This window comes from Lissotriton vulgaris, chromosome 6, assembly GCF_964263255.1.
Source record: "Lissotriton vulgaris chromosome 6, aLisVul1.2, whole genome shotgun sequence".
Taxonomy (NCBI): domain Eukaryota; kingdom Metazoa; phylum Chordata; class Amphibia; order Caudata; family Salamandridae; genus Lissotriton; species Lissotriton vulgaris.
The window spans coordinates 1,358,226,440-1,358,251,776 of record NC_141694.1 but is presented as its reverse complement, the minus strand read 5'-3'; the positions used below and the strand labels follow the sequence as shown (position 1 = coordinate 1,358,251,776).

Sequence of the window (25,337 nt, the reverse complement as noted above, 5' to 3'; positions counted from 1 at the left end):
TGATGGATGCATTTGTAATGAGTTTACCCTCCTGAATGAGCATCTCTCCTGCCTCCTTGTATTGGTCAGGCAAGTGTTGCAGAATGGCCTCTAATGTGTCATAATGGGCCCTATCATAATGTGCAAGCAGGGCTTGGGTGTTAGATATTCTCCAGATGTTAGCTGCCTGTGCAGCAATGCGTTTGCCTGAGGCCTCAAAGATCTTGGACTCTTTTTCTGGGGGAGGAGCGTCACCAGTAGTCTGAGAATTCGCCCTCTTCCGAGCGTTGGAAACAACCAAGGAGTCCAATGGCAAGTGTCCCTTGATATAAGTGGGATCCGTGGGCGCTGCCTTATATTTCCTGTCGATGCGAGGGTTGACCACACGCGCTCGGGTGGGCTCTTTGAAAACCTCCGGTGCATGTTTAAGCACCCCTTTAAGCATCGGTAGCGTTTTGACTTGCTTTTCGGCTACCGAGAAGGTGTCGAATAAGAAGTCCGCATCCACGGGGTCCGAGTGCAGCTCGACGTCGTGGTTAGCCGCAGCTCTCTCTATCAAAGCATTGAAGGCCGCCGAGTCCTCTGTCGGGGACGTCTTGGCGGCGAAAAGTTGAGTGTCCTGACCCGACTGCGGGTCTTCTGTGTCGCCTCCTGCGGCCCAAGGTACATGCTCCTCCTCCGGATCAGAGTACGCAGGATAGTTGTACTCGGCATCTTCCTCGTCCGCATCGGCTGCGACGGAATGCGTCGGCGAGTGTTCCAAGGCCTGTGGGGACACAGGTTCCACCAGAGCCGAAGAGTCCGCAGAGTACTTCTTGTTTTTGAGCGGGATCTTAAAAGGTTCCAACGCCGGCTCCGTCGTGATTTTTCTTTTGAGGAGCGACAGTTTCCCGGTGTTGGCGTCGATGATGACCTCACGACATTCCTCCACCGCAAGCGGCTGGAGCCGAAGCTTCGACACCACCAAGGCAGCTTTCGGCGTCAATACCTCCTTTGAGTGTCCGCCCTGTTTCGGCGCGAAGGCCTTCGGCGCCGACTTGGGTGGAAGGGTGAAACGAATAGGCGTTTGCTCTTTAGTAGGCTTAGGCGTGAGCGTAGGCGCTACAGTGTCCTGAGCGGGAACCACAGTGGACTTCCGGATCCGCTGTAAGGATTCCCCCACCTTCTTCGTAAAGGTTGCAGAGGGCTGGACCGGCTCGAGCGACACCTCATCTTCGAGAGCCTGATCGCCGGTAGGCACTTTCTTCGGGGCTGACGCCCCATGCCTATGCGCGTCGTCGCCCTGACGCTTCTTCGGAGCCGTCTTCGGGTCCCCGACCCCTTTCGGCGCCGACGCAGCCGCGTCGGAGGCCTTCGCCTTCGGCGCCGACCCCGAGGGCTTCGGGTCGGCCATCTTGGCGTGGCTCTTCAAGTCGGCCATTTTGGTTTTCTTGGAAGTTGACGCCTCCAGAACCTTCTTTACCAACGCAACTTTCAGTTTCGGTTTCGCATCCGAGGGTGCGTGACCAGTTGGCTTCACTTTCGTTTTCTTCAACATAAGTGATGGCTTAGAAATGTCCGTGACCGGGCCCGGAGGCGGGGACGTAGGACTCATAGTTAGATCTTGGGTAAGGCCCGAAGGCGATCCCTCGACCTGGGCCGTATGAAGGGGAATAACCCCTGAGTCTGGTTGGGGATGCTCCTCCTCTGAGCTATCTCCCATCGTGGCACAGGCCTGATCGTCGTCCCCTACCTCGTCGGAGACTTCGTCAAAGTCCTCCTCACCCGCGTCGTAGGTCTCCTCCTCGGACGCGGGGCCAGAGTCCGACCCTCGCACGTCGTCTTCTCCCTCGACAGATTCCTGGAAAATGTCATCTGGTGGGGGCGCCAAAGCCGATAATTGAGCCTGGAGCCGATTGGCCCGGCGAATCTTTAAAGTCTTCTTGCTTCGGAATTTCGAACACGCCATGCAGGTGTCTTCGCGGTGATCCGGTGACAAGCAGGTATTGCACACAGGGTGCACGTCGAGGTGTGAATATTTGGAGTGACACAGCGGACACTTTTTGAATGGAGTCCGCTCCATAGCAAAGGGTGTAGTGTAGGCCCGTCCGCGCCGAAAGCACGTAGAAGGGCAGCAAGAGATCGGAGCTGAGAGTCAGAAAGAAACCCGTACGCAACTATACCGACGCCCAGCCTAAAGACCTTTTGGTCTCGAGTAGAAGTTGAACAACTATCGGTTCCGACAGAGGGAACCGAAACACATCCGAACCCAATGGCGGAAAAAAACAATCTGGGGATGGAGGCGATGCCCATGCGCACTGTAGTCCAGGGGAGGAGCCACCTATCTCGTGATACTTCGAAGACTCTTCCAGGACAACAATGTGCAATCATCCGGACCCAACACTAGGTGGCGGTCTATGCACAGATATGAATTCAGCAGCCCACATGCCTCGAACTCACTGTTTGAATGTGAAGGTGCCTTTGCAAGAGCCTCCTTTGCCAATACCTCTGCTATTGTTATTCCTGTATGCCCCTGTGGAGTTACCCCGTGGAGAGAGCCAGTGATAGGCCAGATGTTATCTCTGTTAAGAGTGAATGGTGTAGGGAATGAGGTCCTGCTGCCTGCCCTATGCTACGAGAGGGCTCCTTCGGGGTGGATGTTTGAAGGGCACACATAGCCTTGGTGGTGTCTGTGCCTTTCTTCAGCTTCTCTAGTAGGTGATCAACCTGAGGGCCGAAGAGGTGTTCGCAATCATAGAGCAGGTTGAGCATATACTGCTGAACATCTGGTTAAAAATGAGAGAACGTAGCCATATGTAGTGTTTGACCAGGATGCTGGCTGTAATTCCACAGGCCTAAGTTTCGGCGCCATCCAGAGCACAACAGATGGTGGAGTTGGAAATGGTTTTACCCTCTCTCACTGATTCTTCACTCCTTTGCCTTTACTCAGGGAGTTGCTTGAGGAAGTCTTGAATTTCATCCCAGTCCTCTTTATTGTACCAGAATAGCAGGCCAATGGAGTTGGTATTCCTCCAGTGCATATCCCCTGAACTGCTACTCTTTTCCCTACACAATCTATCTTTTTGCTCTCCTTTTGTGGAGGTGGAGCATCTTCTATGACTTGGGGATATGTGTGTTTACGTGCGGTATTGACCACCACAGAATCAGGTAGGTATGTACCCACAAATGTAGGCTGAGTCATTGGGAGAGGGCTTGTATTCCTTGTCAAACCGGAGAGTAACTACACTTGTCTTCAAAGGCTCCTTAAAGGTATCTTTGGTGACCTGGAGCATACCCTTAGAGTAGGGAAGAAATGTACTGTGTGCTGAGTTTTTGATGGCATCTCTACAAGGAATCACCAAATTAAAGAAAGTGGCTCGTTGTAAACCCAAAGGGAATGGAGCTCAAAATACTACAAGTAAACAACAAAGGTTACCTTAGGGTGCACATAATATTCAGATACTCAAATACTCAACACTTTCCTCATACGTACCCCACATGACACTATTGGTAACAACTATAATGAAACTTTTGCAAATGTAAACATATAAGCCCAAAACCATAGAATTATATGAAAACACAACTGTTTTATTAATGGAGAAATAAAATCACAGTAGTTTAGTGCATAATGTACATCACATATATATATAAAAACAATTAATAAAACCCATATGCATAACATTTGTAAACATAGATACAGGAGAAATACATAAACAAAGACAACCCCCTATGACTTTTGGATAGTGAATTCATAAACATTTGGATCAACTAGGAGTTAGAGTATCCTATTTCTCCGGAAAGGTTGACCAATCAGAGTTTGACTTAGCAAAACGCCTTATCTGATTTTTTCTTCAAAAAAGTTAGCGACATCTATTAGGCTTTTTCTCTAAACACGGGATAATCAATCAATCAATCAGTGACACTTATAAAGCGTGCTACATACCCGTAGGGTCTCAAGGCGCTGGGGGGGGGGGGAGCCGCTACTGCTCGAACAGCCAGGTCTTCAGCTTCTTCCTGAAGGAGAGGTGGTCTTGGGTCAGGCGCAGGTCGGTCGGGAGGGAGTTCCAGGTCTTGGCGGCCAGGTAGGAGAAGGACCTTCCTCCTGTAGTCGCTCTTCGGATGCGGGGGACGGCGGCGAGGGCGTGGTTGGCTGATCGGAGGTGGCGTTTGGGAGCGTAGAAGTTGACTCGGCTGTTGAGGTAGCTCGGGCCTTGGTCGTGTAGGGCTTTGTGTGCGTGGGTGAGGAGGCGGAAGGTGATTCTTTTGTTGACGGGGAGCCAGTGAAGGTCTCTCAGATGTCCGGAGATGTGGCTGGTTCGTGGGATGTCGAGGATGAGTCTGGCTGAGGCGTTCTGGATCCGCTGGAGTCTCTTCTGGAGCTTGGCGGTGGTACCGGCGTAGAGGGAGAATACACTGACCTGCTTTGTCGAGCTCACTATGGATCAGACAAGGAGTATTATTTCAAGAATCAAATCAGGTTCTGCATTAGACCCGTGTCCGCTCAAAGTTCTTATGCCAGTTATGGACACGTTGATACCGGCTATAACTCATGTTTGCAACACTATGTTTAGCTCCGGAATTTTCCCGGCTTATCTGAAACATACGTTGGTCAAACCCCTCTTAAAGAAAGCCAATTTGAATAAAGATGACCTGAAAAACTATCGTCCGATAGCCAGTCTTCCTTTCCTGGCTAAGGTAATAGAAAAAGCCATGAATCAGCAACTGTCGGAATTTGTGGAGCAGCACCAGTTGCTCGATAACACCCAGTTCGGATTCCGCAAATGTCATGGCACGGAAACTGCCCTTCTAAAGGCTGCGGATGACATCAGAGCCATACGAGACCAGGGGGGGACAGCACTCCTGGTACTGCTGGATCTTTCGGCGGCCTTCGACACGGTCGACCACAAGATCTTAGTCGACCGTGTCGAACGACTGGGGGTTCAGAAAACTGCTCTGGACCTGCTTGTATCGTTTCTGGCCAATAGATCACAAGCAGTATCTCTAGGACCCTACCAATCATCGAAGGTGTCTCTGCCGTGTGGGGTCCCTCAAGGCTCATCCCTGAGTCCGACACTATTTAATATCTACGTGTCGGACCTTGCAAATGTCATCAAAGCATTTGGGATGAGCCTGACCTCCTACGCCGATGACACCCAATTGGTACTGGCTATCAAAGGGGACGGGGAGGAAGTGGCCAATCGATTCACAAGAGGAATGATGGCAATAGGTGACTGGATGGCCACGAATTGTCTGAAACTCAATTCAGAAAAAACTGAAGTGGTCATCTTCGGTCACCTCTCCCCGGGCTGGTCACCTGTCTGGTGGCCACCATCTTTCGGTCCCCCGCCGAGTCCAGCTAGCAAAGTGAGAAATCTAGGCGTCATCTTCGATGCTGGCCTCAATTTTATGGCACGTGCGAATAAAACTGCGGCTTCAGCTCATATGAAATTGAGAATGATTAGGAAAATACTACCTTTCCTACCGAACACGGCCGGGAAAACACTGGTCAGCTCACTAGTCCTGTCCTCCTTGGACTATTGTAACGCTCTATTCTTAAATGCCCAAGTCCGAGTGACAAATAAGATGCACTCAATCCAAAATGCAGCCGCACGAATGCTGGCTGGGATCCCCAAGTTCGCACTAGTTACAAACATCATTAGGGATCTCTATTGGCTCCCGATACGCAGCCGTATCAAATTCAAATCGCTGTGTATTGTTTACAAGTCACTCAATAATCAAGGTCCCCACTTTCTCAAACAGAATCTTCTCCATCATGTCCCAACCCGATCTCTTCGTTCCTCTATTCAGAACTTCTTGGCTGTGCCTTGCACTAGAACAGTCACCTGGGGCGACAGGCGTTTCCTGGTTGCCGCCCCTAGACTCTGGAACACCCTTCCTGCACATATCCGAGCAAGTCCCTCCCTGTTCACATTCCGCAAACAGCTAAAGACGTGGTTATTTGACCAATAGCCTTGTATATCTTCTTTACCCCAGTTGCTGATCCATCCCTTAACTAGCGCCGAGACGCCCACGGGTATTCGCCGCGCTCTACAAATGTCAATAAATAAATAAATAAATAAATAAGTTGCTCTAACTCCTCGAAGCTGGACAATGAGGGTGTTTGTCAACTTTGAGTGGGATCTCGGGGTCAATGCTGTTTTTGATGTTGAGGTTGGTTTCAGAATCGACATGTGTTTTTGGAGCTGAGGCAGTCTTTCATGCTAGTGCTGAAGGTGCTTTGAACTTTGAGGGTCAATGCAGAACCTTCAGGCTTAAAGGACACATCAGTTTGGCACCTGAAGGAAGGAGCGTTGTTGGCTCGGAAGGTTTGGGTTGGTGCCGATCATGTACCAAAGGCAGTGTTAGCCCGGCTGAATGTATCTTAGGCACCAGGCTTGGTGCCCAATCTTCTTAGGGAAGAAATTCAGCATCAGCTAGGGCCATTGTGCTAGCTTGAGACGATTGCCAGAAATTATGTGTGAAGAAATGGGGTGTATCATTTGGTGTGGTTGAGAGACCTCACCGCGTAAAACACTTACCAACCCTTTAGGATTAGTAGGTTTTGTTTGTTAAACTGTCTATATCAACCCTGGATAGATGTGGCTTGGAGCAGCAAGGCGTACACAAAATGAACAAGTGTAAAGCATTTGAACAGGACCAAAACAACTGAAGTAATCAACGAGACACTTAACAAATCAAACACTAGTTCATGAAAATAAGACAGTATTTTAATGTATTTTTTGACACAACAATGAAAAAGGTCAACAAGAGTTCTGAAGATATAAAATTTACAAAGTATAGTAAATCAAAACATTTCACTCAACTGTGAACAATCATTGGCAAATTCAATTAAATTCGCACTTAGAAACATTTTGAGCAAAAACGTTTGCTAGTTGTATTGCGGCTGGTTGGAGTTACTTTGGATGACCAACTCTGCCTGCGAGCCAGTCAGCGGGACCAGCAAGTTCCTAAGAAACAGTTACATCAAGAGGTGAAGCAGTCTTCAGTTAGCTCTAGGCAGTTTTACCTTTGCTGCGTTTCCCTATGGAAGTTGTCCTGATGCAAGTGACACTAGATACTGAATATGCTCAAGGATGATGTGGATGCGATGCAGACGACTATAGTCTTCTTACTGTTTCTCCTTAGTCCACTCCTTGATTGAAGCAGTCATGGTCACAGTTTTGATGTCCCTCTGCGTCCTCTAAGTCCTGGTAGAAGTACAGTCACCACTGGGTTACCAGTCGCCCGATATTGCGGTCACAGCCAAATCCTTCTTTTGGCAATAACTTGTCTTTCGGATGACCAGGTTGCACTACGACAACTTTCCGGGGCTCGGCAAACTCAGGTGCAACTTTGAGGGTCGGTCCTGATCTTTGGTGTGGCACAACGGCAGTTGGCGGCGATATGAAGATTCTGGGTTACCCACTTGCCCTAGCAGGCTCCTCAGCTGTTGTGGCCCTGTGCTGTTAACGATAAGGTGGTCCTAGACGTTAACTCTACACACAATTCTTGATACTATGTTGTACAACTTATTTCAATTCTTATTCCACATGCAAAATGAATCCTGCAATGAAGAATTTTGGAGACAAAAAGGAGAAAACAATAGCCCAAAGATAAACAAATGTCCAACTCACACAAAACGATGTTTTAAACGTTTTAAAAGTAGAGGAAAAGACTCTACTATTTATTCTAAAGAAAATTCCTCATCATGATACAATATACAAATATACAAATTTGGAAAAAAGGGGGTTACCAAAGGGTAAAGTGCATAGAATGAGAAATTGGTGCTCATGTGGGATAGAAAAGGACCAAGATGGTCAAGAGACGGTAAATTCCAAATGTTTCTTGAGTCCAAGGTTAAATAATCCTTGGAAAGATTCTGGAGGAGCCTGCCCTCAATGATTATATCGCAAAAAATGTCATTCTTTCTCGCTATATTACGGCGAACAGTTCATCCGTTGCTCTTATTTTCCAAGGGGGTGGGGGACAGGGCACAGAAGATGCAGGCTCCAGGTAGGGGGAAGGATTGTCGACGTTTCGACCCAAGGATAAGAAGGGCAGTTGATATCCTCATGTGCGGGTCTTCATCAGGACGGGGTGGTGAAGGGAGGGAGCTAAGTTACATTGAATTCATGTAACCCCAGTGGTATGGGCGGACACCTGTAACAACAAATGTTCGGGCTAAGTATCTCAAACCAACAACATGAAGGTCAAAACTGGATATCAGTACTCCAAAGGCACTCACCCTTTAATGGTGTGCCATGTGCGAAAAATCAATGGGTTTTTTTAAAGCCGTCCAAACGTGCTCTCGAGTACTGGAGAGAAAGGAGAACACATTGCCATCAATGCTGTATTCCCAAAGTTACAAATAAACATGAAACATTGATTGGACCAAGACGTAACTAAACAAAGCGACATTACACAAAGAGCGCTTGGAAACGCTGGTTACACTCACCCTCGCTGTCAGTGGCGGCGGGTGGGTATTGATTAGTTTGCTGAACAGTTTACACGCTGCGTCTGTGGGCAACAGTGTATTGTTAGCCAAATGGGTTATGAGTCCGAACCAGAGGGTTAGTCAGAGAATGACGGGAGTGTGTTTGCAAACATACCTCCTATGTCGGACTGCGTGGGCTGTCAGTGGGGCTCTGTCTGCTGGCGACTGCTGAGAGATGCTCAGACGGCGCCGTCTAAATAGTAGACGTGACGGCAGCGTGCACGCCTCTAAATCTCACGCTAGAGCTGGGGTCGTTGCCTAGCAACACCTAATGTTTGGAGTGAAGACAGACTTCGGGCGGATCAAGAAGTTTAGGGAGACAGAGTAGACATAGGTTAAAAAGCTATATGCAGTTAGAATTATACAAAGTACATATTATATAGTACATCAATACAGGATGTGAAATGAAATGTACACATACCGGTCAAATAGCTACATATAGTTTTACATGAGTGTCGACTGATCACAGACCTGCATCATAGACTGGAAATGAAAGAATTGCTAGAGTCAACCATTGTACAAGGTAGCCATTTGCCTCATTGTTTCCTCATATTCATTTAGGCCCCGGTTAACCGTGTCGAATATATGCATCCATTTGCATTCTCTGATGCTTAGGGTGCTGGCAAAATTCCCACCCCTTACATTTACTTGAACTTTCTCCAATACCCACCATCTGATGCTCTCTTGTGGGTGATCAAAAGTCAAAAAGTGTTCCACAAGGGGGGCACCCTGTACCTTACAGCGTATCCTACTTACATGTTGCAAAATACGAGTTTTTACTTTCTGTATGGTATGACCTAACTACAGGAACCCACATGGACAAGTAATCGCATAGATAACACCAGCGGAATTGCAGTTGGTATGCTGCCGCATGGTGTGTGTGTAGTTATTATGCGTACACTGCTTGATTTCCAGAGTCATGGGGCAGGCTTTACATGTGCCACACTTGTAGTGTCCGACCACTGGTGGGGTGTTCCAGAGAGTCGTTTGCGTATTGATGGATTTACTGGGAAGTAATGATTGGACTACATAGTCCCTCACACTCCTCCCTTTTCTGAACGCATGCATGGGTGGGTCAGGGATCCCTATTTCATCTGCCACTAAGTGCCAGTGACCATTGATGATTTTCTTAATGTCACTGCTCCTGGTATTAAAGGTAGTGACACAGGTAATTCTTTTGCTGTTATCATTCTCTTTGGATTTGGGTTCTAGGAGAAATTCCCTGTGACAGAACCATGCTTTTTTACGAGCCTTTTTGAGCAACCTGCGTGGATAGCCCCTGTCGGCCAAGCGCTCAATCAGTAGCGCTGATTCGTTGAAGAAATCAACCTTACGACTACAATTCCGGCGCAACCTCAGAAACTGCCCGTAGGGTAGGTTGTCCCTGAGGTTGCGAGGATGGTGGCTCGAGTAGCGAAGCAGGGTGTTTCTCTCACTCGGTTTTCTATATAGTGTGGTCCGTAGATGTCCCTCTTCTTCTACTATGCTAATGTCAAGTCAATTAATCTTCTTTTCACTAAAGTCCAGGGAGAATTGAATGTCGTCGGACTTGCTATTGAGCCAGATGTGAAAGTTTTTTAGAAGTTCCTCACTACCTTGCCATATCATTAAGACATCGTCTATGTAACGACGCCATAGCACAATGTTTTCACGGTACGGGTTGGTCTCATTAAGTACAAATTTGTGCTCATATGAGTTCATGAAGATTATAGCCAGATCAGGGGCAAAACTTGCCCCCAAGTTCTACTTCATGGCAATTTCAAGGAGGTCCAAAATAAAGGTCGTCGGGACCTGGCAGGGTCTCGGCCGTTCCTCCAAAACCTCTTCAATGACTTCAAGGGCAGCCTCTTGTGGAATATTGGTGTAGAGTGAGGTTACGTCCATTGTGACCAGCAAGTTGTTAGTTCGGTCAAATGGGTACTCATCCACCAGTTGTATCACCTGCATAGTATCTCTCAGGTAGGCCGTGGTTTCCTCTGCGATCGGTTTTATGAATATATCAACGTACTTGCAGAGGGGTTCTAACACTGATCCACAACCAGAAACGATGGGTCGTCCCGGAGGTTTGTCAAGCCTTTTGTGCACCTTTGGGAGCGTGTAGATCGTGGGTAGTCTGGGATGGCTGCTGTTCAAGTAATCATACTCATGCTTGGACAGGTAGCCATCCTCTAGTGCCTTGCTAGTAATGGATCTGATATCAGCACCTATTTCTTTTGTAGGGTCTGCCTGAAGCTTCCTATAGTTGCCTTCCACCCCAAGCTGTGAAATGATTTCGGATTTGTAGTCATCCCTGCTTTGGATGACAATTGCCCCACCCTTATCTGCTGGTTTAATCACAATATCAGGGTTCTGTTTTAGTGATTGTAGGGTCTCTCTTGTTTGCTGGTATTGAATTTCGTATAATTCTTTTTGGACAGCACCTGGTTGATATCTCTCATTGCCACTTGTTCAAATGCCAGAATCTTATGTGACATCATCTGTGCAGGTGGTGTAAATGTAGAGGGTGGCCGCAGACCGGTATTGCTAAATATCGGTTTGAAAGGGATTCTATTGAAGTGTTGTTTCAATCTAACTTTTCTGAAAAACTGGTGCAGTTCAGTTTTTAAATTGAACGTGTTGGGGAGGTTAATGGGTACAAACGAGAGTCCCTTTTCTAGTATTTTGGACTCCTCAGGTTTTAGGACATAGGTAGACAGATTGATTATCGGGCTGTCTTGTCTTGCTTCAGGTTGAAATGCTACCACCTGTAGTGTTTCTGCTGGGTTCTGATTTCCCCATGTGCTTCCTGTCTGAAGTGGACCTGTTTCTTCCCTGCTCCACCCCTTCCTTGATTCCAATTCGTTTGTCCGCGTCCCTTGAGTCTCCCCCAGGGACGACCCCTGCCTTGGTATCCTCCCCATTGTTCCTCTTCTAAAAAAGTATTTGAGTAATCAGGGTATGTGCTACTGCTGGTACTTGGTCTTTCCTGTTCGTTCTCAGAGTTGCTAGTGGCAGAGGAGTCAGAGAAAGTCGTGTATTTCCTGTATCCCCCTCTTCCCCTAGTTGAAAACCTAGCCTGGGACTTCTGTTTGTAATAGCCTTCAGCCAAGTATGGATAGACTGCTTTTTTGTCGTAGAATTTCAGGTCTTTAGCTAGCTTATCCAATTTGGTTGATTGTGTGAAAGCCGGCATCTTCTGTGCCCCTGTCCCCCACCCCCTTGGAAAATAAGAGCAACGGATGAACTGTTCGCCGTAATATAGCGAGAAAGAATGACATTTTTTGTGATATAATCATTGAGGGCAGGCTCCTCCAGAATCTTTCCAAGGATTATTTAACCTTGGACTCAAGAAACATTTGGAATTTACCATCTCTTGACCATCTTGGTCCTTTTCTATCCCAAACGAGCACCAATTTCTCATTCTATGCACTTTACCCTCTGGTAACCCCCTTTTTTCCAAATTTGTATATTTGTATATTGTATCATGATGAGGAATTTTATTTAGAATAAATAGTAGAGTCTTTTCCTCTACTTTTAAAACGTTTAAAACATCTTTTTGTGTGAGTTGGACATTTGTTTATCTTTGGGCTATTGTTTTCTCCTTTTTGTCTCCAAAATTCTTCATTGCAGGATTCATTTCGCATGTGGAATAAGAATTGAAATAAGTTGTACAACATAGTATCAAGAATTGTGTGTAGAGTTAACGTCTAGGATCACCTTATCTGTAACGCTCAATACCCAAGTCCTAGGACTTTCTTTGGGTCACCCCGTATATAATAACGATTTCTTGAGCAGGGATTCCTGCGAGGGTGTTTTGTATGTTCTTATGTTAAATGTACCTAATGTGTTTTTGTTTTGTATGATCATTTATTCACAAGTAGTGCACAGGATATGGCAGAAAAAGACACTCTAACCTATAGTGAGGAGTATATTAACAAACTTGTTCAGACCCAGGGGGGTGGCAGCTTCCTGGGACGCACCACAACTCCCATTGACCTCACTTTGAATGATAAAATCAACAAAGTTGAAAGACTAGAGAAAAAGCTGATTCGTACCAGACTACATGGCCATGTACTCACCCAGTATCTGCAGGCGAATGTGATTCCTATCGGCTTGCAGGTGAGGAACGAACCGGCCATCTTCATAGACAACCCAAAATTTAAAGGTAACTTTTGCTTCATTAGTAACAATTGCTCCAGGCACTGGATGGTGCTTGGGGTGGGGACTGCTCTTGAAGAGGTTGAGCGCCTCATAAAGGAAATTGCAGATCTTAGAAAAGAGATTATAGATGACAAGGCCTTGAACAACGCTAAAGAAGCGTTGGAACGTCTTGAAAAAACGTTGAAAGACTTTGACACTTTCACACAATCAACCAAATTGGATAAGCTAGCTAAAGACCTGAAATTCTACGACAAAAAAGCAGTCTATCCATACTTGGCTGAAGGCTATTCTAAACAGGAGTCCCAGGGTAGGTTTTCAACTAGGGGAAGAGGGGGATACAGGAAATACACAACTTTCTCTGACTCCTCTGCCACTAGCAACTCTGAGAACGAACAGGAAAGACCAGGTACCAGCAGTAGCACATACCCTGATTACTCAAATACTTTTTTAGAAGAGGAACAATGGGGAGGATACCAAGGCAGGGGTCGTCCCTGGGGGAGACTCAAGGGACGCGGACAAACGAATTGGAATCAAGGAAGGGGTGGAGCAGGGAAGAAACAGGTCCACTTCAGACAGGAAGCACATGGGGAAATCAGAACCCAGCAGAAACACTACAGGTGGTAGCATTTCAACCTGAAGCAAGACAAGACAGCCCGATAATCAATCTGTCTACCTATGTCCTAAAACCTGAGGAGTCCAAAATACTAGAAAAGGGACTCTCGTTTGTACCCACCAACCTCCCCAACACGTTCAATTTAAAAACTGAACTGCACCAGTTTTTCAGAAAAGTTAGATTGAAACAACACTTCAATAGAATCCCTTTCAAACCGATATTTAGCAATACCGGTCTGCGGCCACCCTCTACATTTACACCACCTGCACAGATGATGTCACATAAGATTCTGGCATTTGAACAAGTGGTAATGAGAGATATCAACCAGGTGCTGTCCAAAAAGAATTATACGAAATTCAATACCAGCAAACAAGAGAGATAGGCCCTACAATCACTAAAACAGAACCCTGATATTGTGATTAAACCAGCAGATAAGGGTGGGGCAATTGTCATCCAAAGCAGGTATGACTACAAATCCGAAATCATTTCACAGCTTGGGGTGGAAGGCAACTATAGGAAGCTTCAGGCAGACCCTACAAAAGAAATAAGTGCTGATATCAGATCCATTACTAGCAAGGCACTAGAGGATGGCTACCTGTCCAAGCATGAGTATGATTACTTGAACAACAGCCATCCCAGACTACCCACGATCTACACGCTCCCAAAGGTGCACAAAAGGCTTGACAAACCTCCGGGACGACCCATCGTTTCTGGTTGTGGATCAGTGTTAGAACCCCTCTGCAAGTACGTTGATATATTCATAAAACCGATCGCAGAGGAAACCACGGCCTACCTGAGAGATACTATGCAGGTGATACAACTGGTGGATGAGTACCCATTTGACCGAACTAACAACTTGCTGGTCACAATGGACGTAACCTCACTCTACACCAATATTCCACAAGAGGCTGCCCTTGAAGTCATTAAAGAGGTTTTGGAGGAACGTCCGAGACCCTGCCAGGTCCCGACGACCTTTATTTTGGACCTCCTTGAAATTGCCATGAAGAAGAACTTCTTCTACTTTGATGGTGACCACTAAGTTCAAACCAAGGGTGTAGCCATGGGGGCAAGTTTTGCCCCTGATCTGGCTATAATCTTCATGAACTCATATGAGCACAAATTTGTACTTAATGAGACCAACCCGTACCGTGAAAACATCGTGCTATGGCGTCGTTACATAGACAATGTCTTAGTGATATAGCAAGGTAGTGAGGAACTTCTAAAAAACTTTCACATCTGGCTCAATAGCAAGTCCGACGACATTCAATTCTCCCTGGACTTTAGTGAAAAGAAGATTCATTTCCTTGACATTAGCATAGTAGAAGAAGAGGGACATCTACGGACCACACTATATAGAAAACCGAGTGAGAGAAACACCCTGCTTCGCTACTCGAGCCACCATCCTTGCAACCTCAGGGACAACCTACCCTACGGGCAGTTTCTGAGGTTGCACCGGAATTGTAGTCGTAAGGTTCATTTCTTCAACGAATTGGCGCTACTGATTGAGCGCTTGGCCAACAAGGGCTATCCACGCAGGATGCTCAAAAAGGCTCGTAAAAAAGCATGGTTCTGTCACAGGGAATTTCTCCTAGAACCCAAATCCAAAGAGAATGATAACAGCAAGAGAATGACCTGTGTCACTACCTTTAATACCAGGAGCAGTGACATTAAGAAAATCATCAATGGTCACTGGCACTTAGTGGCAGATGAAATCGGGATCCCTGACCCACCCATGCATGCGTTCAGAAAAGGGAGGAGTGTGAGGGACTATGTAGTCCAATCATTACTTCCCAGTAAATCCATCAATACGCAAACGACTCTCTGGAACACCCCACCAGTGGTCGGACACTACAAGTGTGGCACATGTAAAGCCTGCCCCATGACTCCGGAAATCAAGCAGTGTACGCATAATAACTACACACACACCATGCGGCAACATACCAACTGCAATTCCGCTGGTGTTATCTATGCGATTACATGTCCATGTGGGTTCCTGTATGTAGGTCAGACCATACAGAAAGTAAAAACTTGTATTTTGCAATATGTAAGTAGGATACACTGTAAGGTACAGGCTGCCCCCCTTGTGGAACACTTTTTGACTTTTGATCACCCACCAGAGAGCATCAGATGGTGGGTATTGGAGAAAGTTCAAGTAAATGTAAGGGGTGGGAATTTTGCCAGCACCCTAAGCATCAGAGAATGAAAATGGATGCATATATTCGACACGGTTAACCGGGGCTTAAATGAATATGAGGAAACAACGAGGCAAATGGCTACCTTGTACAATGGTTGACTCTAGCAATCCTTTCATTTCCAGTCTATGATGCGGGTCATGTGATCAGTCGACACTCATGTAAAATTATATGTAGCTATTTGACCGATATGTGCACATTTCATTTCACATCCTGTATTGATGTACTATATAATATGTACTTTGTATAATTCTAACTGCATATAGCTTTTTAACCTATGTCTACTCTGTCTCCCTAAACTTCTTGATCCGCCCGAAGTCTGTCTTCACTCCAAACATTAGGTGTTGCTAGGCAACGACCCCGGCTCTAGCGTGAGCTTTAGAGGCGTGCATGCTGCCGTCACGTCTACTATTTAGACGGCGCCGTCTGAGCATCTCTCAGCAGTCGCCAGCAGACAGAGCCCCACTGACAGCCCACGCAGTCCGACATAGGAGGTATGTTTGAAAACACACTCCCGTCATTCTCTGACTAACCCTCTGGTTTGGACTCATAACCCATTTGGCTAACAATACACTCTTGCCCACAGACGCAGCGTGTAAACTGTTCAGCAAACTAATCAATACCTACCCGCCGCCACTGACAGCGAGGGTGAGTGTAACCAGCGTTTCCAAGCGCTCTTTGTGTAATGTCGCTTTGTTTAGTTACGTCTTGGTCCAATCAATGTTTCATGTTTATTTGTAACTTTGGGAATACAGCATTGATGGCAATGTGTTCTCCTTTCTCTCCAGTACTCGAGAGCACGTTTGGACGGCTTTAAAAAAACTCATTGATTTTTCGCACATGGCACACCATTAAAGGGTGAGTGCCTTTGGAGTACTGATATCCAGTTTTGACCTTCATGTTGTTGGTTTGAGATACTTAGCCCGAACATTTGTTGTTACAGGTGTCCGCCCATACCACTGGGGTTACATGAATTCAATGTAACTTAGCTCCCTCCCTTCACCACCCCGTCCTGATGAAGACCCGCACTTGAGGATACCAACTGCCCTTCTTATCCTTGGGTCGAAACGTCGACAATCCTTCCCCCTACCTGGAGCCTGCATCTTCTGTGCCCCTGTCCCCCACCCCCTTGGAAAATAAGAGCAACGGATGAACTGTTCGCCGTAATATAGCGAGAAAGAATGACATTTTTTGAGATATAATCATTGAGGGCAGGCTCCTCCAGAATCTTTCCAAGGATTATTTAACCTTGGACTCAAGAAACATTTGGAATTTACCGTCTCTTGACCATCTTGGTCCTTTTCTATCCCACACGAGCACCAATTTCTCATTCTATGCACTTTACCCTTTGGTAACCCCCTTTTTTCCAAATTTGTATATTTGTATATTGTATCATGATGAGGAATTTTATTTAGAATAAATAGTAGAGTCTTTTCCTCTACTTTTAAAACGTTTAAAACATCGTTTTGTGTGAGTTGGACATTTGTTTATCTTTGGGCTATTGTTTTCTCCTTTTTGTCTCCAAAATTCTTCATTGCAGGATTCATTTCGCATGTGGAATAAGAATTGAAATACATTGTACAACATAGTATCAAGAATTGTGTGTAGAGGGAGGAGGAGCCAAGATGGCGGCGGAGACGGACGTGTAGTCGCCCGGCTCCCCGAGCCTGTGCCTTTCGCAACACTATCCTGTTTTCCAGCCTGCTACAGCGCTATTGCGGAAGGACGAGGGAAGCGCGCTGTTGCCGGGGGTGCTTCTCCGGTGTCCCTACCTGCCTGCTGGATGGTGTTCCTGGAGTGCTCGCCCGACTATCGGTGCCGAGCCCTGAGTCCGGACCCCGTGTTGCTGCGCACAGCCGGAGACGGCCGGAGCACCTGCGGCTTGCCTCACGATTGGTGTGCCTGCCATCCCCTGCCGGCCTGCGGTTTGCGAAAGCCCCTGCTCTGCTTCCCCCGGTGAAACTGTAGGATGACCGATTGTGGGTCTGCACCGCTACTCCTACTTTGAGCGACGCCGAGGTGAGCCGCGCTGTTTTCTTCTTTGTCGGCGCGGAACTGGCCGCTGCAGCTCGCCTTTGGGACTCTTCTGCTTGGGCTCGCACGAAGGGGACTTCTATTGCTTACCGCTCGCAATTGGGGGGCCCAGTTCCTGTCGTGAGATTACACCCTCACTGCCTATTCTGAGACTCGTTTGCGTGGTCGGTGCACCCCTCATTGTACCTAACATGGCGACCATCCCCTCTACAGTACTGGTGGGCTCCGTATCGGCCCCTGACTGGGTTGCCCTACATGGCCTCGAGAGGCGTATGGAATACTCTGATGGACCTCGGGCTTTGGATACCTTGTACTGCCCGCCTGTGTACACCTTTGCCTCCATTATTGGCGCGCTTGCTGAATTGAGGGCAGAATGGCGTGAGTGTTCTCGCGCACTCGGCGCGAAGTTGGATGCAGCCACTCTCGGTTCGGAGGATGTATCGTCGGCCGGCTCCCCTTGCCGCAGCGATCGGCCCCCTCGTGGCATGGCAATAGAGACATTGTTGCCGCGTGACTGTGAACTGGAGCAACTTTCTTACAGTGAATATTCTACGGAACTGTCGCCAGCCCATACCGTTGATGCTACATTGTTTCCCATCCTGACATAGTTTTCATTCTCGGACATTGACCTACTATCCTTGTTCATGGCGCTGCTGACGAGGCTACTATTTCCCTTCACTGACTATGTTATGCACGATGTGACTCCAATTCATTGGTTTCTGCAACATCAGGCGGACCTGGGAGTGGCTTTCTTTTGGATCGCTACTATTGCGTTTGACTGGAGGTATCCATCTTGTGTTTTGTGGCCTTCTCCTTGCCGAGGGCGGCCATCTTACTCCTTTGTTCTGTCTGGGGCGGGTCCCTTTCCGGGGCCGGGTTCAGGGGGACGCTTGAAATCTGGCCAGGGCTAGGAAAGTCCCTTTTCCTATGGAATGTGAATGTGGGGCGGGCGAGGACCCGGGATGGGGCGCTTCCTCAACGTGTGCTGCAGTGTTCTATGATGTCTCTCCCTATTCCATATCGTGCATGAAAGTCCTGATTTTGGTGTTACGTGTGGGGTGGAGAGTACTTTATGGCCGAGGAGTTCGGGAGACTTAGAATTTGGTCCTCATCGGGTATCGGAGATTTTCTGCCACGGACTGAACCGCAATTTGCTATGCTGATTGTTTAATATTCTGATTTCCCCCACCTAAGCTTGCAATTGCTATGTTCTGTTTTTTACTCCTCCTGATGGGGATGCGGGTTCTGTGCTGTTCCGGGGACCTGGGTGTGACTGATTTCGTTCTTTTTCTTGGTTCTATATCTTCCGAATTTACTGTTGGACACGGGGTAGAAGTTGTAGATGGCCGGGGAGTCCGGGTGACCTGATATTGAGTGGGCTCCTCCCCACCTTCTCTTTTTCTGGGAGTCTAGATTAGTTTATTCTTTTCTTACTCCCTATATTTCAAGTGTTAAGGTTTTTCTTTCTTTTTCTTTTCATTCCCCTTTTCCTATCTTTCTTTCTTTGTCTATATTTCGGGTTCTTTAATGGGCGACAGACACTCTGCCGGGGGGGGGGGGGGGTAGGCCGTAGCCTCCGCATTGGTGTTAAGTGGGGGGAAAGATTTAGTTTTCTTTATTTAGTTTCTATGGGCCTTATTTTTTCTACTTCTCTGCGCTTTCTTAACCTGTTTCGATTCTGAGTCCGCGATCGGGGTTAGTAGGGAGGGGGTGGCGCTGCATGGGGTGAGTAAATGCTGGCTGATGATCTTGCTGTTTACTTTGCACCGCCATATTGCCCGTGGTGTTAACTTCCACTGTTGTTTCCAGCTATGACGCCGCTTGCCCATGTCGTGAAGCTATTGTACGGACTCAGTTCTCCTTAGTTCTTATTCTTCACTGATTTATCTTTAGGACGGGAAAATCAAAAAAACTTTAAAAATTAACCTTAAATTCTCCTTCTCCCCGGCGACATGATTCTATCCAGTGTAACGTTCATTGATTGTTGCTATTTCACCTGATGCCGCTGAGGAACTGTATTGCTTGCACCTGTGCTTAAAAGTATCGTGGCCGGCCTGACGGTTGTAGGCCCGTATTTGTTCTTTTATTCATGCACAATAAAGGTTTTCAAAAATTTAAAAAAAAAAAAAAAGAATTGTGTGTAGAGTTAACGTCTAGGACCACCTTATCTGTAACGCTCAATACCCAGGTCCTAGGACTTTTTTTGGGTCACCCCGTATATAATAACGACCTGTGCTGTTAACAGGAGGTCAGTCAACCGACCCATGGAGTCTCTTTGCTTTAACTATATTCTGGAGACGATTTCTCCATGAGCCGGACACAGCAGGCACAGTACATCTTTTTTGCGAGCCTCCAAGTTCAGCACGTTCAGTTCATGCTGGTGCAGCCTCTCTCTGCAGGTTCCTCAGTGCAGCCGGCCAGTCCTTCTTTGGTCCTATGGCCAGTTCATTTGAGATCTGAATTCTGCATGCCATCGTGCCCTTTTTAGGTTCAGAAAATGCCCTCAGGGTAGACTAAGTCAGTAACCAATCAGGCAGGGGATTGCCATTTAGGAGCTCGAGGAGCAAAGAGCTGCAGCTAAGAGCCAAGGAAAACGGAGGCACGGAGGGGGACAGCCCCAGGTGAGTGAAAGTCTGAGCCCACGACTGCAGGCTTCACACAATATTTCCTAAGACAGAAGTTAAAAGCAAATCTATTTTTTAACTTATGCAGTGTGCAGCTTGCAGATTGAAAACTGATTCAGAACTATGACTTATTTGTCAAAGATTTGTTGCATGATGTCACAAACTAAAATTGGTTATCTATTTAGCATGATTCCAAAAGGAAATATCGGTGGTACTTCATTATTGAAGACGGCCATGTGGCAATATTTTGCAGACCATCAATTAATGAGGTTCCAGAATAGAATGCAAAAGAAATCCCCAATCGCTAGTAAAATACACTCCTTGGCATTGGGTGATATGTGAATTTGTCTTTGGAAAAGTTAATGATTGGATTATTTGTGTTATCTCAGTTGATACACCAGGGAGAGTAGACTAGAACACAATGGGTGCTTTACAAATAGGTACTTATACATCTTGTTACATTTATTTTCTGTGATGATGGTTTAGAAATAAAATATGACATTCTTACACTTGTTCAGACATGCTTGCACTGTCTCCTTCCATTTCTTTTTTCATGCCTCCAGCTCCACTAGATTTGCTGACTCTGCAAGGTAAAAATTGCTGTAATGAAGTGAACTAAAAACATAAACATGAAGGGCCCAATTCACAGAACAACTTAAGACAAAATTCTAAACTTACTACTTTTGGTATTCACAGAACGTCCTTACTACTTTTTGTATTCACAGAAGGCACTTACTACTTTAGGTATTCACAGAATGGATTTACGACTACTAACTTTACGTCCGCACTCGGGCCAGAGATTCCGGCCCGGTGGCGGCGATTCCGGCCCGGTGGCGGAGATTCCATCCCGGAGGTGGGGATTCCGGCCCGGAGATAGAGATTCCAGTCCGGAGGTGGAGATTCCGGCCCGGAGGTGGAGATTCCAGCTGGTGGAGGAGACTTAGCCACGGTCAAAATCTCCACAACCCGGCCGGAACCTCCAACTCTGGGCCGGAATCTCCGCCATCGGGCAGGAATCTCCGTCCCGAGTGCAGACGTAAAGTTAGTAGTCGTAAATCCATTCTGTGAATATCAAAAGTAGTAAGTGCATTCTGTGAATGGCAAAAGTAGTAAGTACGTTCTGTGAATACCAAAAGTAGTACGTTTAGGATTTTATCTTAAGTTAGTTCTGTGAATCAGGCCCAAAATATTTACATCCATGAATGATGAACTATAGATGTAAGCTTAGAGGTAATTTCTAATCAGATGTTCCAATATTGTTTTATGGTAAACATAAAAAAACTGTTACACAAAGATGTCACCTTTTTCATCTTCTGCATACTTAAAAAAGCCAGATTATTGAAATCTAAAATATAATTAGTTGAGCAGTAAAATCCACTTAGGACTTGGTTCCAAGTTCACAACTCAGTTTGCAAACCCAGCTATCCTGTTACTACGAGGGCCATGATAGTGTTTATTCCCCTTACGTGGGTTGTCCTTGCAACTCATATTTGCCAGGATGCCTCAATCTAATTTTCACACCTTTGTCAATTATTATTGTCTGAAACCTAAGGCATAATGAAGGATACTTTGCCAGGTCTGTGTTGCATGACTTGACACTACACAATCCCACCTCCCTGGTGATATTGCTCAATTTTTGTAAGGTGACAAATCTGTGTGAAGATGTATCCTTCAGAACAAAATACTTTCATAACAATAACTTTGATGGCTACCTTATCTTCCTGCAGGTTTCCCACCACCCTCTCTCCTTTCCTTCTAAGATAGTGCTGTTCTTAATACAATCCCACGTAAGCAACAGTTTTTTCTGCTATTGTAGTTTGCTGGCGATAAGCTTGATTGGTTTCTCACCGACTGTCTCAGTTGGGTGCTAAAAGAATGCAAGGAACCGATGCAGCCACCATACAGCACCTCATGGAGAGTGAGTTCCACATCCAGGTCTAACAGAGGCATTACTGAAGTTATGTGGAACCACCTTGCAACACTGGAGTACTATGGCTGAGGAAAAGTTTACCAGATCTAAACTTGTACCAGAGGGATGTTCATAAGATCAAGAATCTGTGGTTAAATGTTTTATTCAATATATTGTTACGAAATATAAAAAAAAAACCTATCCAGAAAATCAATTAAAGGATCCACTATGTCCCACAGACAAACTTTCTGAGAAAGTCTGCAATAGTATGTTGTATTATATTTGCAATGTGCAAACATAGCAAAGTTGATGGCTTTTAGATGTGAGGACATTGAGCAGTGTCAGTAAAAATTCAAAGCTGCCAAAGTGAAGGGTTGATTCAAATGGGCTTTGATAAACTTTCTCAACAAGAAGAGGGCTACTATCAAATCTTCAGTAGTACAGCATTCCGCAAGTTAATGCAAAGAATGGAGAAATGTTATTGCCTTCTCAATTTTCATTTGACCTAGATAGAACACTGTAATTCTTTTAGGTGCTCGATCTCTTTAAGACCCCGGGGAGTGGTCTGATGATCCCCCATGGTGTCAGAGGCCCTTCTGCTTTACTTAGAGATCTCTACATATCTGTCCAGGAGCTCTGTGCTATGAAGAGATCCATGGAAGGGGCAGCTCCCCTCACAGTACTAAAGGTGTACAGAGTGGGAACTATGTTTAAATCACTTACTTGGCAAACATTTTAATTTTAGAAGAAGAAAAAAAACTCCCAAAGTGTGCAGGCAGTTTTTCACCCTGTGCATGGGGGCAATTCTGTATTTCCTCTGCCTGTGTAGGAACTGGACGAGTGAAGGTGGCCCCATCCTCCCAAAGACTTTACAGATGCTACTGTGACCTAGTGGGCCCTTGCTGGATGAGCCACCAGTAGTGTAAATGAGAAGTTTAACCATAATTAAATTAGGTATGTCACTTTTGTAGTAGGAATATTTATAGACAGTTTTATAGACACCCACAGAACAAATATTTTAAGCTATACCCACTTCAGCCGAAGTGAGTGTTATTTATTTTGCCCAAAAGTATTTCAGTTTCCCGGAAGCTTCCCCCCTGGAAAATAGACTGCTCACAGAATGTATACAAAAGAAAGCCACTTCCCTCACCTATCGTAAACTTGTAAATAATATGTCGGATCCAACGGGTTCCCTGTGAGACAAATGGTCCCGTGAAGTAGGAGACTTTGATGAGTCTGAATGGCGGGAGGCATTGGCCTCTCCGCGGGAGGTGGGCATACCCTCAAGACTTAGGCTGGTGCAGTTTAGAATTCTACATCGCTTATACTACACTAGGCACACTTTGCATAAGATAAGTAGAGCAATGCACCCATTTTGTCTTCGAGGATGCGGAGAGGAGGGCACCTTTTTCCATACTGTATGGGACTGCCCTAGAAAAATGGAATACTGGAGGCAGGTGATGAGGACAATCTCACAAGCAGAGGGGGTTTCACTGGTACCGGAACCTAGACGATGTTTATTGAATGTGTGGAAACCTAATGATTTATCTCGTCCGGCTCAAGGCTGGCGTATGCTGGGTATTTTGATCGCTAAGCGGAACATTGCCCAGAAATGGGGCGTGTTGGAGGCTCCTACCTTGGCTGCATGGGGGAGAGACATGGATACTGCTATGATTGCCGAGAAAACAGTGTTTATTAATCGGTAGTGCCCCAAAAAATGGAGTAAAATATGGGGGAATTGGAATAAATTTAGGGGTGACATCTGTGATCCACCGCCCGAACAAGAAGATGAGGACTCTGATTTGGAATAAAAGGGTGAAGGGACTGGGCCTCCGATGGGACTCCAATTGCAATGGTGTAAAAATACAGTGATATGTAATTGTGATTTTGAGTGTGCGTATCTGTGCTGAAAAAAGGAATGCTTTGACAATCGAAAATAAAACAAATTTGAAAAAAAAAGTATTTAAGTTTGAGGAGCAATAAAAAAAACTAGTGCATTTACATTATATACATTTCCAGATTTGGACGTGACTTTGTGACCCCAGTGAAGTCACCATAACTAAGCAGTGCATGTACATGGTGCTAATAAGGAAAATGACAATGGTTATTGGTAAATGAAAGGGGAGTCTCCTATAAATCTGATACAATCAATTCAAAGTTAACAAATCCTAATTTGTTTGAGCTCTCCCTTTGAAGTTGTTTCACATGTACATACTGTAAATACACTAGTTTTTTATATTTCTCAAACTGAGATACTTTGTGCAAAATAAATTATGCTCACTAAGCGCATGAAAAAGTCTCCTGAGCTCACTGCGGCTGTTGTTTGAAGCTTGTGCTGAGGGATAATCAATCAATTAACCAATCAATCACCATTTGTATAGCGCATCACTGTCACCACTAAGGGTATCTGGGAGCAGTGGATGTGATGTCTCAGTCAAAGAGTCAGGTCTGGGGTATCTTTCTGAAGTGCGCCTGGGAGGGTGCTGGTCAAATTTATTTATTTATTTAAACACTTATAAAGCGCAACGAAGGCCCATGGGCATCTCGGCGCTAAGTATCTGCTAAATTCAGCCCTACAGGAGGATGTGATTATTGGTCAAATAGCCACGTTTTAAGGTGTTTTCGAAAGGACCATAGGGATAGGTTGTTCCAGGTCTTGGCGGCGATGTAGGAGAAGGAGTGGTCCCCACTGTGGCTGCAACAGATGCGGGTGATGTGCGCACAGGCTAGTGAAGAGGAGTGCAGGTGTTTTGCGGGTAGGTGGAAACTCAGTCGTATACTGATCCTTGATCATGCAGAGCTTTGTAGGCAGGCGTGAGGATCTCGAACTGACATCTCTTCTGGATGGGGAGCCAGTGGAGGTTTCTGAGGTGGGGGTGATGTGGGCCCGTTTCTGGATGTCCAGGATGAGTCAGGCTGCAGCATTCTGTATGGTCTGGAGTCTTTTGAAGAACTGGGGTGAGTTGCCAGCGTAGAGAGTGTTGCTGTAGTCGAGGTGGCTAGTGATGTGGACCTGAGTGATGCTCTTTCTGGTGTTGACAGGGATCCATCTGAAGATTCTGCAGAGTGTGGGAAGGGTGTGGAAGCAAGAGGAGGTGACTGCATTGGTTTGTCGTTTCATGGTCAATTAGCTGTTGAGGATGATGCCTAGGTTGCGTGCATAGTCTGCAGGTGTGGATCTTTGTCTGAGTTCTAATGGCCACCAGCTTTGGTCTCATATGGTTGTATTCTTCCCAAAGATAAGTACTTCTGTTTTGTCGGAATTAAGTTTAAGGCAGCTGTCTCTCATCCAGTTGGTTATGTTGGTCATGGTGTTGCAGAAGTTGATTCTGGTGGTAGAGGGGTTTTCGGTGAGCGAGAGGATGAGTTAAGT

General features: G+C 46.1%; 1 protein-coding gene across 1 annotated transcript in view; it reads right to left on the bottom strand.

Annotated features, from left to right (window-relative positions):
* The window catches only part of LOC147708877 (uncharacterized), a 255,951-nt gene that overhangs the window by 195,521 nt on the left and 35,093 nt on the right, over positions 1–25,337 (bottom strand). The window contains exon 5 of the mRNA XM_086925794.1: positions 20,564–20,638. Coding sequence (XP_086781920.1) covers positions 20,564–20,638 — 75 coding nt within the window. The remainder of the gene's footprint in view (positions 1–20,563; positions 20,639–25,337) is intronic.